The sequence below is a fragment of the Scyliorhinus torazame genome, chromosome 5 (genome assembly GCF_047496885.1).
Source record: "Scyliorhinus torazame isolate Kashiwa2021f chromosome 5, sScyTor2.1, whole genome shotgun sequence".
Taxonomy (NCBI): Eukaryota; Metazoa; Chordata; class Chondrichthyes; order Carcharhiniformes; family Scyliorhinidae; genus Scyliorhinus; species Scyliorhinus torazame.
This window is the reverse complement of record NC_092711.1, coordinates 230,001,897-230,015,389: the sequence shown is the minus strand read 5'-3', so window position 1 is coordinate 230,015,389 and position 13,493 is coordinate 230,001,897. Positions and strand designations below refer to the sequence as shown.

The following is a 13,493-nucleotide window of genomic DNA, read 5'->3' as shown; positions in this document are numbered from 1 at the left end:
CGTACAGTGCAGATAGATCGTTCCATACATGAAAAAAAACATAGGACACACGATAGATACACAATGTAAATACGTAGGCACAGACATCGGATGAAGCATACCTCTGCTCCGTAGAGGAAATGTGTGGAGAGATCAGTTCAGTCCTTAAGAGGGTCATTCAGGAGTCTGGTTACAGTGGGGAAGAAGCTGTTTTAGAATCTGTTAGTGGGTGTTCTCAGAATGTTGTATCCCCTGCCCGATTGCAGAGGTTGGCAGAGAATAACCCGAGTGGGAGGGGGCTTTGAATATGCTGCCTGCTTTCCCAAGGTAACGGGAGGTGTAGACAGAGTCAGTGGATGGGGAGCGGTTTCGCGTGATGGACTGGGCTGTGTTCGCGGCTCTGTAGTTTCTTCAGGTTTCGGGCCGAGCAGTTGCCATACCTGGCTGTGATGCCGCCAGATAGGACGCTTTCTATGGTGCAACTGTAAAAATTGGATGTGGACATGCCAAATTTCCTTTTTCCTCTTACATTTAGAGTACCCAATTTTTTTTCCAATTAAGGGGCAATTAAATATGGCCAATGCACCTACCCTGCACATCTTTCGGTTGTGGGGGTGCGACCCACGCAGGCACACGGACTGTGACCCAAGGCTGGGATCGAACCCGGGTCCTCGGCACTGTAAGGCAGCAGTGCTAACCACTGCGGCACTGTGCAGAGACTCCATCCGGACTGTTGCTTTCCGAGGGTTCACTTTCAAGAAGACCGATCTGACTTCGGAGGCTGTGATGGTAGGTTTGGGTGTGTCAGAGGCTGCTGGGGCAGTTGACAACGGTTTGTTGGTTTCCTGCTCGAAATGAGTATGGAATGCATTGAGTTAATCGGGGAGGAGTACGTAGCCTCGCGGAGTCCTGGTATTGAGAACTATTGTGGAGGAGGTGTTGTTGTTTATCCTTACTGATTGTGTTCTATGGGTCAGGAAGTTGAAGATCCAGTTGCAGAGGGAGGAGCCAAGTCCAAGTTTTGGAGTTTTCATATGAGCTTGGCTGGGAGTATGGTGTTGAAGACAGAGCTGTGGTCAATGAATAGGAGCCTGACATAGGAGTCCTTGTTGTTGAGATAGATGCTCCAGGGATGTGTGTAGGGCCAGGGAGATAGCGTCTGCTGTGGACCGGTTGTGGCGGTATACGAATTGCAGTGGATCAAAGCACTCTGGAGAATGGAGTTCATGTGTGTCATGACAAAAGCTCTTTAAGCACTTCATAATGATAGATGTCAAGACCATTGAAGAGTAGGCATTGAGGCACGTTGCCTGGTTCTTCTTTGGCACTGGTATGATGGTGGTCTTCACTCAAAGTTCTTGACCCTCAAATAGCTGTCCAATCCCCTTTTCAAATCTTCATGAAATAAACTTGCATTACCTTTTCAGGTAGAGCATTCCAATTCCCAACTACACTGAATTTAAAAAAAAAAAAAGTCTAATTTTCCCTCGAGATCTTTTGGAAATAGTTTGCTTCTATGAGTTCTAATTGTTGACCCACTCCTTGGAGGGAATAATTTTGCTCCATATACTCTTATCAAAGTATCATCTTGAAAACCTCTATTAATCTTTTCAGTTCCACGGACTACTGTCTTAACCTTTCTCACGTCTCCTTATGCTGAAGTCCCTCCTCCCTGGTAACATCCTAATAATCCTTTACTGCGCCACTGTGCTGAAGCTACATATATTAATATACAGAGCCTTGTTCTTTGCAGACTGAAAGAACATGGACACACATTATGCCTTTTCAGCTAAACGATATAAGTGGCAGCCATACTCTGGTTCAATTCTCAAAGAAATGCCTTGACCAATCTGAGTCAAACTGCCTGGTTTAAATTTTTTAAAAATACCTAACAATTAACTGTTAGTCACCGTCAAACAGTGCATACTCTATGGAAATGCCACCTCTACCAATCAGAGTCCTCTTGCCAACCATTAAGCACTCTCTTCTCATAGGGTATAAATGTCCTGGTGAATGCAAGACAAAATGCTTCGACAAATAATGTCGTCTTTTTTTCAGCAATACTCAAGTTCTGTACTACCAAACGACTATGGTTGTGATTCTCGGTGATCAGTCATTTCAGTACCAGGACATCATTGAGTTCATAGAATTTACAGTGCAGAAGGAGGCCAGTCGACCCATCGAGTCTGCACCGGCTCTTGGAAAGAGCACCCTACCCAAGGTCCATACCTCCACCCTCCACCCTATCCCCATAACCCAGTAACCCCACCCAACACTAAGGGCAATTTTGGACACTAAAGCAATTTATCATGGCCAATCCACCTAACCTGCACATCTTTGGACTGTGGGAGGAAACCGGAGCACCCGGAGGAAACCCACGCACACATGGGGAGGATGTGCAGACTCCGCACAGTAATGTCCTAGATGCAACCATCTTCAGTTGTTTCATCAATGACCTTCCTTCCATCATAAGGTCAAAAGAGAGGATGTTCGCTGATCATACTGAAGCAGTTCATGCAACAAGATTGGGCTGATTAGCGCAAGCAACATTCACGGCACACAAGTGTCAGAAAATGACAAGCTCCAACAAGCGAGAATCGAACCCTCTTTCTGTACCATTCAATGGCATTATCATAGCTGAATCCTGCACCATCAACTTCTGGGTTACCATTGTCCAGAGACTTGACTAGCCATACTAAAACTGTGGCTACAGGAGCAGGTCAGAGGTTGGGAATTCTGCAGCGAGCAAATCACCTCCTGACTTTCCAAAGCTTGTCCATCTACAAGGCACAAGGCAGAAGTGTACTGAATGCTCCCCACTTGCCTGGATGAGTGCAGCTCCAACAATATCAGGAAACTTTAGATCATCTGGGATAAAGCAGCCTTCTTAATTGGCATCTCATCCTCCACCTTAAACATTCGGTCCCGCCACCTCCGATACAGTGGTAGCAGTGTGTACCATGTACAAGATGCACTGTCGCGACTCAATGAGGATCCTTTGACAACGCCTTCCAAACCCATGTCCTCTACCACCTAGAAGAACAAGCGCAGCTGATGCAAGTTCTCCTCTGAGCCACATATCCTGATTTGGAATGATATTGCCGTTGCTTCACTGTTGCTGGATCAAAATCCTGGAACTCCCTGCTTAACCACTGCGGGTGTATGTGCATCACATAGACTAAGTGGTTCTTTCAGGCAGCTAATCACCATCTGCACAAGGGCAAGTAACGATGGACCTTGCCTGTGATGCCCATGTCCTATGAAACAATACCAAAAAATCTCATCAATAGACTTCGCCAGCACATGTCCCCACCTTGTCTCCATCCATGTCCTGGCCCTGCTATATGTCAGTTAGTTCCCATCATCTATTTCCTTATAATTTGTTTTAGGGGATTGTTCCACATGAAAGGCACTTATCACAATTTTTGATGAGTGGTTTTATTTAACTCTTCGTATCCCATCAAGAGAGGAACAATTATAGAATACATATTTGTGCCTCCACTAGCCTACCAGGAAGTCCATTTGGTATTTTGATAATTTCTTTTGGAACAAGAACCTTTTGACATCAGTCAGAAATGTACCTTTCACTACTAAACATATACTATTTGTGTTGTGGTTTATTTGAAGTATTGTTACAAATGTACCTTTTCTAATCCATTTAATGTCTTGTATCCTTTGATTCACCTGGATCCTCTCATCTTCTCAAAATTGGCAATTGCAAGTTTCTTTAGCCCTTACAACCACTTCATGACTTGATAATTTCCCAGCGTCTTTTTTCAAGAACGGGTTTGAGGTCATTCTGAGTAACTAGAGAGTGGTCAGTTTAACAACAGTCATGGGGAAGCGTTTGGAAACCATAATCAGGGGACAAATTCAGCTTGCGCCTAGAGGAGTTAGAGTTAATTAAGGAGAGCCAGTACGAATATTATAACTGGTACATCATAATTAAATTTTTTGATGAAGGAGCAGCAAATGTTGATGATGATAAAACAATGAATCTTGGGCTGGATTCTCCAAAAATGGGGCTATGTCCCCACGACGGTGTAAAAACGTTGGCGTTTCACGTCAGACTTTCCTAATAAAAATAAAGACCAATTCACCTACCTACAGGGGGCTGGCAGGGACCCGGGGAGCTTCACGCAGCTTTGGCTGCTGATACGGGCCCCCGCACTTCCGGTCCCGGGTCCATGCATGCACACGGTGGCGGCCTCCAACGGCAGTGCCGAACGCGATTGCTGGACCAACAAACATATGACCCACCGATCGCCGTGCTGGCCACCCATAAGGCCTCCTGGGGTGCTTGATCCCCCCGCCCCCCCTCACTAGGGCGGCCGCGGACTGAGTCCCGACCGGCCAGACGTGGATAGAACCACGCTGTCGGGAATTTGGCCGGTCGAAACCAGAGTATCGCTGGGAGGGCCTCTGGCAATGGCCCCTCCAGACGCGCAGCGTAATTCGCGCGCGAGCGAATCTCCGGTGGGAGTGGCGCCGGGCCCAAATCTCGCGTAAACGTCAATTCTCTGCGCCCCCGCCAAAAGCGATTTTGCCGCGGGGCTGCGGAGAATCCAACCCCTTATCTGTATGGATTTAAGAAAGCCTTTAATAAAGTACCCGAAATTGGCATTTCAAAATTGAGGCTTCTGAAATAGGGGCATCAGTTTACCTGGAATTAAAAATTGGCTTCAGGCAGAAAACAACGAATCACGGTAAATGGTTGTTTTTCAGGCCAGAGGATGGTGGACAGTGGTGCTTCCCAAGGGTCAATGTAAGGGCCACTTTTTTTTGATATAGATAAATTATTTGGTTATGGAATACAGAGTAAATTTCAAAACATACAGATATCAAATTTGGAAGTGTGCCAGATAGTGAGGATAGTACCAGTTGCCTGCAACAGGACATGGATAGGCTTGCAAAATGGGCAGACGAATGGCAGATGGAATTTAATATAGAGAAGTGTGAGGTGTTACATTTTAACAGATGGGAAGGGGTGGGGGGGACAATATAATGATGAATTTCTAAAGAGTGCAAAGACAGCAGGACCTTGGATTTTATTTGCATGAATTTTTTAAATCTTTGACACGGGCAGAGTATATTGAAAGCGTAGTTAGCAAAGGATTTTTGATGTTGGAGCTTCATAGAGGTAACTAATACAAAAGCAGAAGGATCTAGGTGTCTTTGTTCATGAACTGCAGAAAATCGGTATGCAGGTACAGCATGTAATTAAAGCAAATGTGATGTTGCCCGTTTATTGCAAAAGGACTGTAGTATAAAAGTAAAGAAGTGCTTTTGCAATTGTATAGGGTGTTGGTGAGACCACATCTGGAGTATTGTGTCCAGTTTTGGCCTCATTATTTAAGGAAGGATGTGGTGGCATTGGAGGCAGTTTCAGAGGAGATCCATCAGATTGATTCCGGGGACGAAAGCATTTCTGTATGAGGAGAGATTAAACAGTTTGGGTTGATACTTGCTGGAGTTTAGAAGGATGAGAGGGGATCTGATCGAGGTATATAAAATACTGAAAGCGATTGATAAAGTATATGTAGACCAAAGGTTCCCCTTGTGGGGCAATCTAGGTACAAGAGGTCACAGATATAGGTTGAACAGTGGTAGATTTAGAACTGACATGAGGAGAAACTACTTCTCACAGAGGGTGGTGAATTTGTGGAACTCGCTGCCCCTTAGCGTGGTGGAGTCTTGAGTCATGAAATGGTTTCAAGAAGGATCGATATATTTCTGATTTTAAAAAAGGGTTAAAGATATCTGGGGAACAGGTAGAGAGGTGGATTTGAGACCAGGAAGAGATCAGCCATGATCTGATTGAATGACAGGCTCGAGAGTCTGAATTGCCTACTTCAGCTCCTAATTTTTATGTTACTATGACTGATTAAAATGCTCTGCAGAGAGCCATCATGGAGCCAATGGGTTAAAAGACCCGCAACTGTGTCACAAAATTGAGTCTTGTTGAAAAGAGAGACATGATTGTTCTCTGCTACATTCTCCATGCCAATGCTTCTACCAATCAGTCAACTTGCCATCCAATCAGCACTCTCTTATGGAGTATAAATTGCTGTTCCATTTACTGTTAATTTATCTTTTGTATCTGGCATGATGAGTGCAAGACAAAAAGCTTTGATGGCATCTCTCTTTTTCCAGCAATACTCAAGTTCTATACTACCAAACAACTAAAAATTGAGCTCATGGACGAATGGACTAATCAAGTGTGAGCGAATTTGCAACCCTTTCTAAATGTGTAGTTTTTAACTAAATTGAACTTTCTGAGGAAATTGTTTAACATAGGTAATTGAAGTGGCACTTAAGTGGCAATAATGTACAGTATAACCTTCCAACAAAATTGTGTATAAATGACAAAATATATAGATCATAGTGTCATTTACGGCACAGGGAAGCCATTTGACTAGCATTAAAGCATTTTACATAAAGAAAATTATCGCAAATATTCCACTAAGGCAGTTACATTCCACAATCTGCCAAAATTGCTTATGAGTCCGTCACAACATCATTTGTTCTATTTAACATATCACCTTCGAGATAAATCATTTACAAGTCTGAAATTCAGTACTCATGTTTGAAATTTGGGCTGTTTGTACAATTTGAGATCAATTTGTTTATCGGATTTTACTTTGGGTGACTTTTCATTTCAGCCAATCTCATTCAAAAAGTAGGAATATTATTGTAACCAGCTGTGGGAACATTTCACAACTCCTGTACTATTGCACATGGTATCTGAAATCTACTGTCTCATAACATGTTTCCTATTTTGAATCAGATTGTACATTTCTGTCTATGGATCATGGGAGTCATGGGGTGTATGGGTTCAGTGTACTTTGTGAGCAATTGTTTCTTTTGGTTTTGTTACAGGGAGGCCTGAGGAACAGCAAGCATGAAAGTACATTGTCATCCCAGGAATATGTTCATGAGTTGCGTTCAGGAATTACTGATGATAAACTTCTTAACTGCTTGGAATCGCTGAGAGTTTCTTTGACCAGCAATCCTGTTAGGTAAGTGGAACTTTGGTATGGAACCAAATTTAAATAAACATGCTGACCATATTGCAATGCACTAAGCTTGTCGGAGATTGAAGAAAGGCATGGTACAATCTGTGACAGACGGGCATTCTAGAAGTAATTACCAGCTGATTGTAGATTTGAACATCAGGGCTGCATATGTATTGAACTAATTTTCCATTGTCTTCATGACATAGACATCAGTTAACATTGTGGAATGGCCTCTGGCTTGTACTTATACTTGTTCTTTCTATCTGGCTTAAAAGCTTTGTTGATGAACAGATTTAGATAGAAAAATAAGAATTATTGCCATCGAAAAAATGACATGATCAGAAAAAGCTAAAATACAATTTACGTTATATTTTATCAATTTTAATTTTAAATGGTTATAAAAGCAATTACAATTTGCATCTACAACTTAAAAATTCAATTTAAAGATTGATGTATTTTTGCATATACAAAAGATAGGATATGGTGAGAAGAATGATTGCTTAATGGTTGAATGGCTAATTTCCCATCCTAGACAGTCGATTCATCAGAAAAGCCAGGAGCCTTGGAAGGAGTATAAATGATGTAAAGGTACACAAATACAAACCCTATGTGAGTGTAGTTTGGATTATTTACCAGTTCTGAAAAAGCAATTAAAATTGTTTGCAGTGAGAAAAGAGGTGAAAATCCTCACCATGAGTGCTTGAGACAGAATAGAGCAGTGAAATGGAACAGAAGTGGGAACAAACAACGCAGGAAAATAGAATGCAAGAGCAAACTACTGCAGAATAAGAGACTGTTTTTTTTTTTGGTCATTAGCAATAGTCCATGAAGTATCATAGGCATCTCTCGAAGAGACAATTGGTTTGTTGTTTTGAAGGACACCACTCCATCAAGTATCGGGTAAGGCAAGGAGGCAGACGTCCAGAAACTACCATAGCCAGTGTCGGGACTGAACCCATATTGTTGGCATCATACTGCATCGCATCTTATCCAAGCCCAAGAGACTGGTGTATTGTGAATGTGTATCCAGAATTCAATTTTGTGCTTACAAACATAGGAGATACGACTGGTGACCAGATGAGTGTTAGGTATTCTCTTTAGTGTATGTTGAAGTGTTATAGTCATTTTGATGTTTGAGTTACTGATCTGAATGACCATACCAGTCCCTGAAACATAAGAGGTGTATTAGACATTAGGCTTTGGAGGATTCCAAAGATTTACAACCCTTTGAGTGAAGGGACTAGATGCTGATCCCCTACTGTCAGACCTTAGTTCTAGAACTCCGAACCAGAGGAAATATCTTGTTGGTCAAGTCTTTTAAGAATTTTATATGTCTTAATTAGATAACCTCTTATTCTTCTTCTAAGCTATTGGGAATATGCCTAGTCGACTCCATCTGCCTTCATAAGTCAGTCATCTCTTCCCAGAAATCAGTTTAGTGAACATTTATACTTCTAAGGCAAGCATATACTTCCTTTGGTCAGGAGACTAAAACTGTACATAGTGCTCCTGGTGTGGTCTCACCTGGTCTACATGAGACTTTTCAGTGAATTAGAGCTATGTTGGCTTTTGAATCTGATTATATAATTAGGGTCACTTGCCAGTGCTGTTTACTTCAGAAATAGCATCTTCCACAACTAGAACAGTGTCTCTTCTGGACCAAAGGTACCATTCTGCATATATTCAAGGCAATGCAATGTACTCATTATATTAGGAACAGCACTGGATGCCACTGATCTCTAATAGTTTAAACACTAAATTTCCAGGCTACTTATTTCAAGATGAAATATGAAAGAGATAAATATCTTCTCAGAAACTAGCTAAATCAATGGAATAAGCCAGTGAAAAAGTATTTAACTTCACTGATCTTGATCCCATATTGTTTCCAGTTCTAGTCTTTTATGTGGCAAGTGCACAGCTTTATGTTTGCTGCAATCATTCTCAACACAATATCCTGAAATTATGATCGATCAGTGCACATTTCACACCAGTTTAGTCATTCAAGAGGGTCCAAAATCTGAGCAAGTGCTGGATGGCACTTGAGTGGCAAATGCTCATATTCTGTGCATGAATTGCTAAATGGTGGAGCTGGATATCACCAAGTCCCTATATTACCTGATCAATGATCTGTTCTACTATCTCACAGATCTTGTTTGCAACTGTTCATATTGTGCGGAATTTTCCTTTAAATTTAAGTAATCTCAAAATCTTTTATATTTGCCGAACCTGACCTGCCTACCTAATCCCATTTGCCAACACTTGGCCCATAGACTTGAATGTTATGACGTACCAAGTGAAATGAAATGAAAATCGCTTATTGTCACAAGTAGGCTTCAAATGAAGTTACTGTGAAAAGCCCCTAGTCGCCACATTCCGGCGCCTGTTCGGGGAGGCTGGTACGAGTGCTTATCTAGGTACTTTTTAAAGGATGTGAGGCAACCGGCCTCTACCACCCTCCCAGGTAGTGCATTCCAGACCGTCACCACCCTATGGGAAAAATGTTTTTCCTTCAGTTCCTCCCTAACCTCCTGTCCCTGACCTTGAACTTTTGTCCCCTCGTAACTGACCCTTCAACTAGGGGAAACAGCTGCTCCCTATCCATCCTGTCCATGTCCCTCATAAGCTTGTAAACCTCGATCAGGTTGCCCCTCAATCTTGTCTTCTCCAGTGAAGATAACCTATCCTCTGTCATTTCTATGTCATGTCTTTGTTCACCTGTTTTGTTTCAATTGCCACTCTGTGCATTCAGATACAGAGCCTTGACCGAAATGAAATGTCCCACACTTTTCTGCATTGAATTTTATTTGCTCCTAATATCCCCATTCTGTAAGCTTCTGAACAACATTAGTTTCAGCACTTATCCATGTGGATTTCACTTTCCACCTGTCACTCTGAACACTTTTGTGTGTACCTTTTTGCCTTTCACCTCATTTTAATTTCATAATTTGGTCAAACAATCTTTGCTTCCAAATTAATTTACATTGGCATTCACTGAAAATACATGGACTAAATAAAGCTTCTGGTAATTCCTGGAATCCTTATTTTAACTGATCTATTTTACAACATATACCAGTAATGAACTACCTCAGATATATGTATGAGAAACTAAAAGGTAATTTATTTGGTTATTTTAAATTTGTAGATGTACACAAGAAACCACCTAATGATTTTTCTGACATTTCTTTCCGAAGCATATTCTTTAAGTACTCTTGAGAGCAAACTGCTTTCTTTTAATTTTTCCACGGTGGTTGTCTAAATGTGCTGGCAATAGCAGATCTGCTGGTTAGGAATAAACTGTTCTTCTGGAAGCCCGAGGCCTCTTGCTTATTGGCAGCTGAAGTGGATGGGTACATCTGAAAATATTGTGATTTGGGAATAGGAACATATTGTGTAGAGTAGATGTTGGTACCTTTAGGTCTGGGCCTCTTTTACACAATCTGTATTGATAGAGCTTCCATTTGCATTTATAACAATCTTTGAGAATGATCCTGAAGTAATAGCAGGATTTGGTAGTGGAGAACAAGCAACAGTATTTATTCAGCTGGTTAACCTAGTCACTGCCATAAATGCATGATTATACCTTTTCCACAGTCGCGAATATAAGTCTTAGCTATAATCAAGATTTTTGTAACTCCCCAAGCTACTGCTTTCACAAGTGGTTGCAAAACTGATCTCCAAAATAATTCTGTTAAAGAAGTGTAAATTCATTGTGGGAATCAGAACAAGTATTTTATTGGGATGCCATTTTCTTTTTGTTATTGGCAGGAGGTTCTTTTAATTCCTGAAAAAATAATTGCAGCTTAAATCTAATTTTTTGGGGCTGCTAAGATGTACAAAACCTGAAGATGTTTACAAGTTTTCATTATCATTTGCCAAGCATTTGTGTGCAATAGCTAACTGGAAGCTTGAAAAATTAAATCTTTCTGATTTCAAGTGGCTTTGAATCGAATCCAAATTGCCAGATTTATCTTGATGCAAATCACATAGCAATAGTCTTGTATGGGACGCTAACTTGATTTAAATAAACAAACATGCTCCCAAATGTACTTAAAATTTTGATAAGTTGACCATAACTTTCAGCTATTTGTGAGATGGTGGTGCAGTAGTAATGTCAGTGGATCAGTAATCCAGAGGCTCAGAATTCTGGATACCTTGGCTGAAATCCCACAATGGCAGCTGGTAGAATTTAACTTCGATTAATAAGTGTGAATAGAAAGCTGGTCTCATTCATGGCGATGATGAAGTTATTATATATAGTTATAAAAACCATCTGGTTCACAAATGTCTTTCAGGGAAGGAAATTGGCTTTCTTTACCTGGTCTGCCTTAAATGTGACTCCAGACCCACAGAAATGTCTCTTCACTGCCCCAATAAGCCACTCAGTTCAAGGGCAATTAGGGATGGACAACAAATGTGGGTTTGCCGGTGATACTCTCATCCCATGAAAGGATGAAGCAAAATTGAAAATCAAAGCACCATTCAAGTATTTGCCATGCACACTGGAGTGTGATGATACTCATATTGTTGCTCCTTTCAGCATTGTCTCAGGAGTGCTGTATGTTTGTTTCAACATCTAGGTACCACAGTAGCAAATGTAAGTCTTAAATATAATCAAGATTGGTTACAGAATTGGCTGAGTAATAGGAATATTTTTTGGGCTGGAGGAAGGTTTGGAGTGGTGTTCCCCAGGATTTAGTATTGGGACCATTGCTGTTTCTGATATATATATTAATATTCTCGATCTTGGTGTGCAGGGGACAGTTTCAAAGTTTGCAGATGATACAAAATTTGGAAGCGTTATGAGCTGTGAGGAGGACAGTATAGAACTTCAAAAGGACACCGACAAGTTGATGAAGTGGGCAGATAGGTGGCAGATGACATTCAATGTGGAGAAGTGTGAGGTGATGCATTTTGCTTGGAAGAACATGGAGAGACAATATAAAATAAAGGAAATGGAATGACAAATGAAAATTGCTTATTGGCACAAGTAGGCTTCAATGAAAATACTGTGAAAAGCCCCTAGTCGCCACATTCTAGCGCCTGTTCGGGAAGGCTGGTACGGGAATTGAACCGTGCTGCTGGCCTGCCTTCTTCTGCTTTAAAAGCCAGCTATTTAGCCCAGTGTGCTAAACCAGCCCCTGATGGGTACAATTCTTAAGGGGGGGCAGAAGCAGAGGGACTGGGTGTTGTCATGAGAATGTCGCTTTAAGAAATGTTTGGCTGCTCATATTACTGCAGTGATGTCAGGGTGTGGGTGGAGCTGAGCTGTCTGGCAGCTTTATACTTTTGTTTTAGGCTGTTTGCTGCAGGGTGTGTTTTAGTTTTGTTTTCAGTGTTGGAGCTGAAGCAAGACAGAGCAGGTGTACTGTTGATCTCTCTGCCATGAAAAGAGGACCACTTAAATTGATTAAGGAAAAATTGGTGGGTGAGAAATCGGAAATTACACTAGTGGATTACGTGTCAAATTTTAGGGAACGATTAAATAGAGCATGTGAATTGGCTAGACAACATTTAAAAGTTGCACAAAATGTGATGAAACAGGCAGCGGACAAGAAATTCAAAGTTTGTAGTTTTGTCAGTGGAGATAAAGCTTAGTATTGTTACCAGTGGTAGGTGAACCTTTAAAAGCTAGGTTTTGTGGACCTTATCAGATGGAAAGGAAATTAAGTGAGGTGAATTATGTGGTAAAAACACCAGATAGAAGGAAGACTCACCCGAGTGTGTTATGTGAATATGCTTAAAAGGTACTTTGAAAGGGAAGGAGAGAAAAAGGAGGTTTTAATGATTCTAACTCAGTGACGAAGCAAATCCAGATGACTGTGACTTTGACATACCTCGAATTAAATTGGAAAACGAGGATGTTCTTAAAAATTGGGATAGATTGTTGAGTTACCTTCCAGAGGAAAAACGAACTGACCTGAAAAGTTATTGATATCACATGGGCAAGTTTGTCGAGATAAATTGGGAAGTACTAAAATGGCTATACATGATGTAGATGTGGGAAATTCCAATCAAAAAACATCCATATAGACTCAATCCTTTAAAATTGGCACAGGTTAACAAAGAGATTGAGAATATGCTTAAAAATAGCATAATTGAAGTGGGTTGCAGCCAATGGAGCTCACCCATAGTGATGGTACCTAAACCAGACGGTACCTAGCGGTTGTGTATGGACTATAGAAAGGTTAATGCAGTTACAAGAACGGACTCTCTTCTATCCCTCGTTTGGAGGATTGCATTGAGAAAATGGGACAATCCGCTTTTACTTCCAAACTGGATTTACTTAAAGGTTACTAACAGGTACTTTTATCCGAAAGAGCGAAGGATATTTCAGTTTTTGTGACCACGTGGTAGATACCAATTCAAAGTTATGCTATGAAAAACGCCCCAGCCACATTTCAACGGTTAACTAACAAAGTTGTTTCAGGATTACCCAATTGTGCGGTATACATCGACGATCTGGTAATTTTCAGCCAGACATGGAAAGAACATTTAAAA

At 41.2% G+C, this 13,493-nt stretch overlaps 1 protein-coding gene across 4 annotated transcripts in view; it reads left to right on the top strand.

The window, feature by feature from the left end:
* The window catches only part of diaph2 (diaphanous-related formin 2), a 983,399-nt gene that overhangs the window by 240,028 nt on the left and 729,878 nt on the right, over window positions 1–13,493 (top strand). For all 4 annotated transcript variants that reach the window (XR_011946649.1, XM_072505206.1, XM_072505205.1 and 1 more), the window contains one exon: window positions 6,859–6,998. Coding sequence is in view for 3 of the 4 variants with exons in the window: in XM_072505206.1 (XP_072361307.1) it covers window positions 6,859–6,998 (140 nt within the window). In the remaining variant the exon portion in view is untranslated. The remainder of the gene's footprint in view (window positions 1–6,858; window positions 6,999–13,493) is intronic.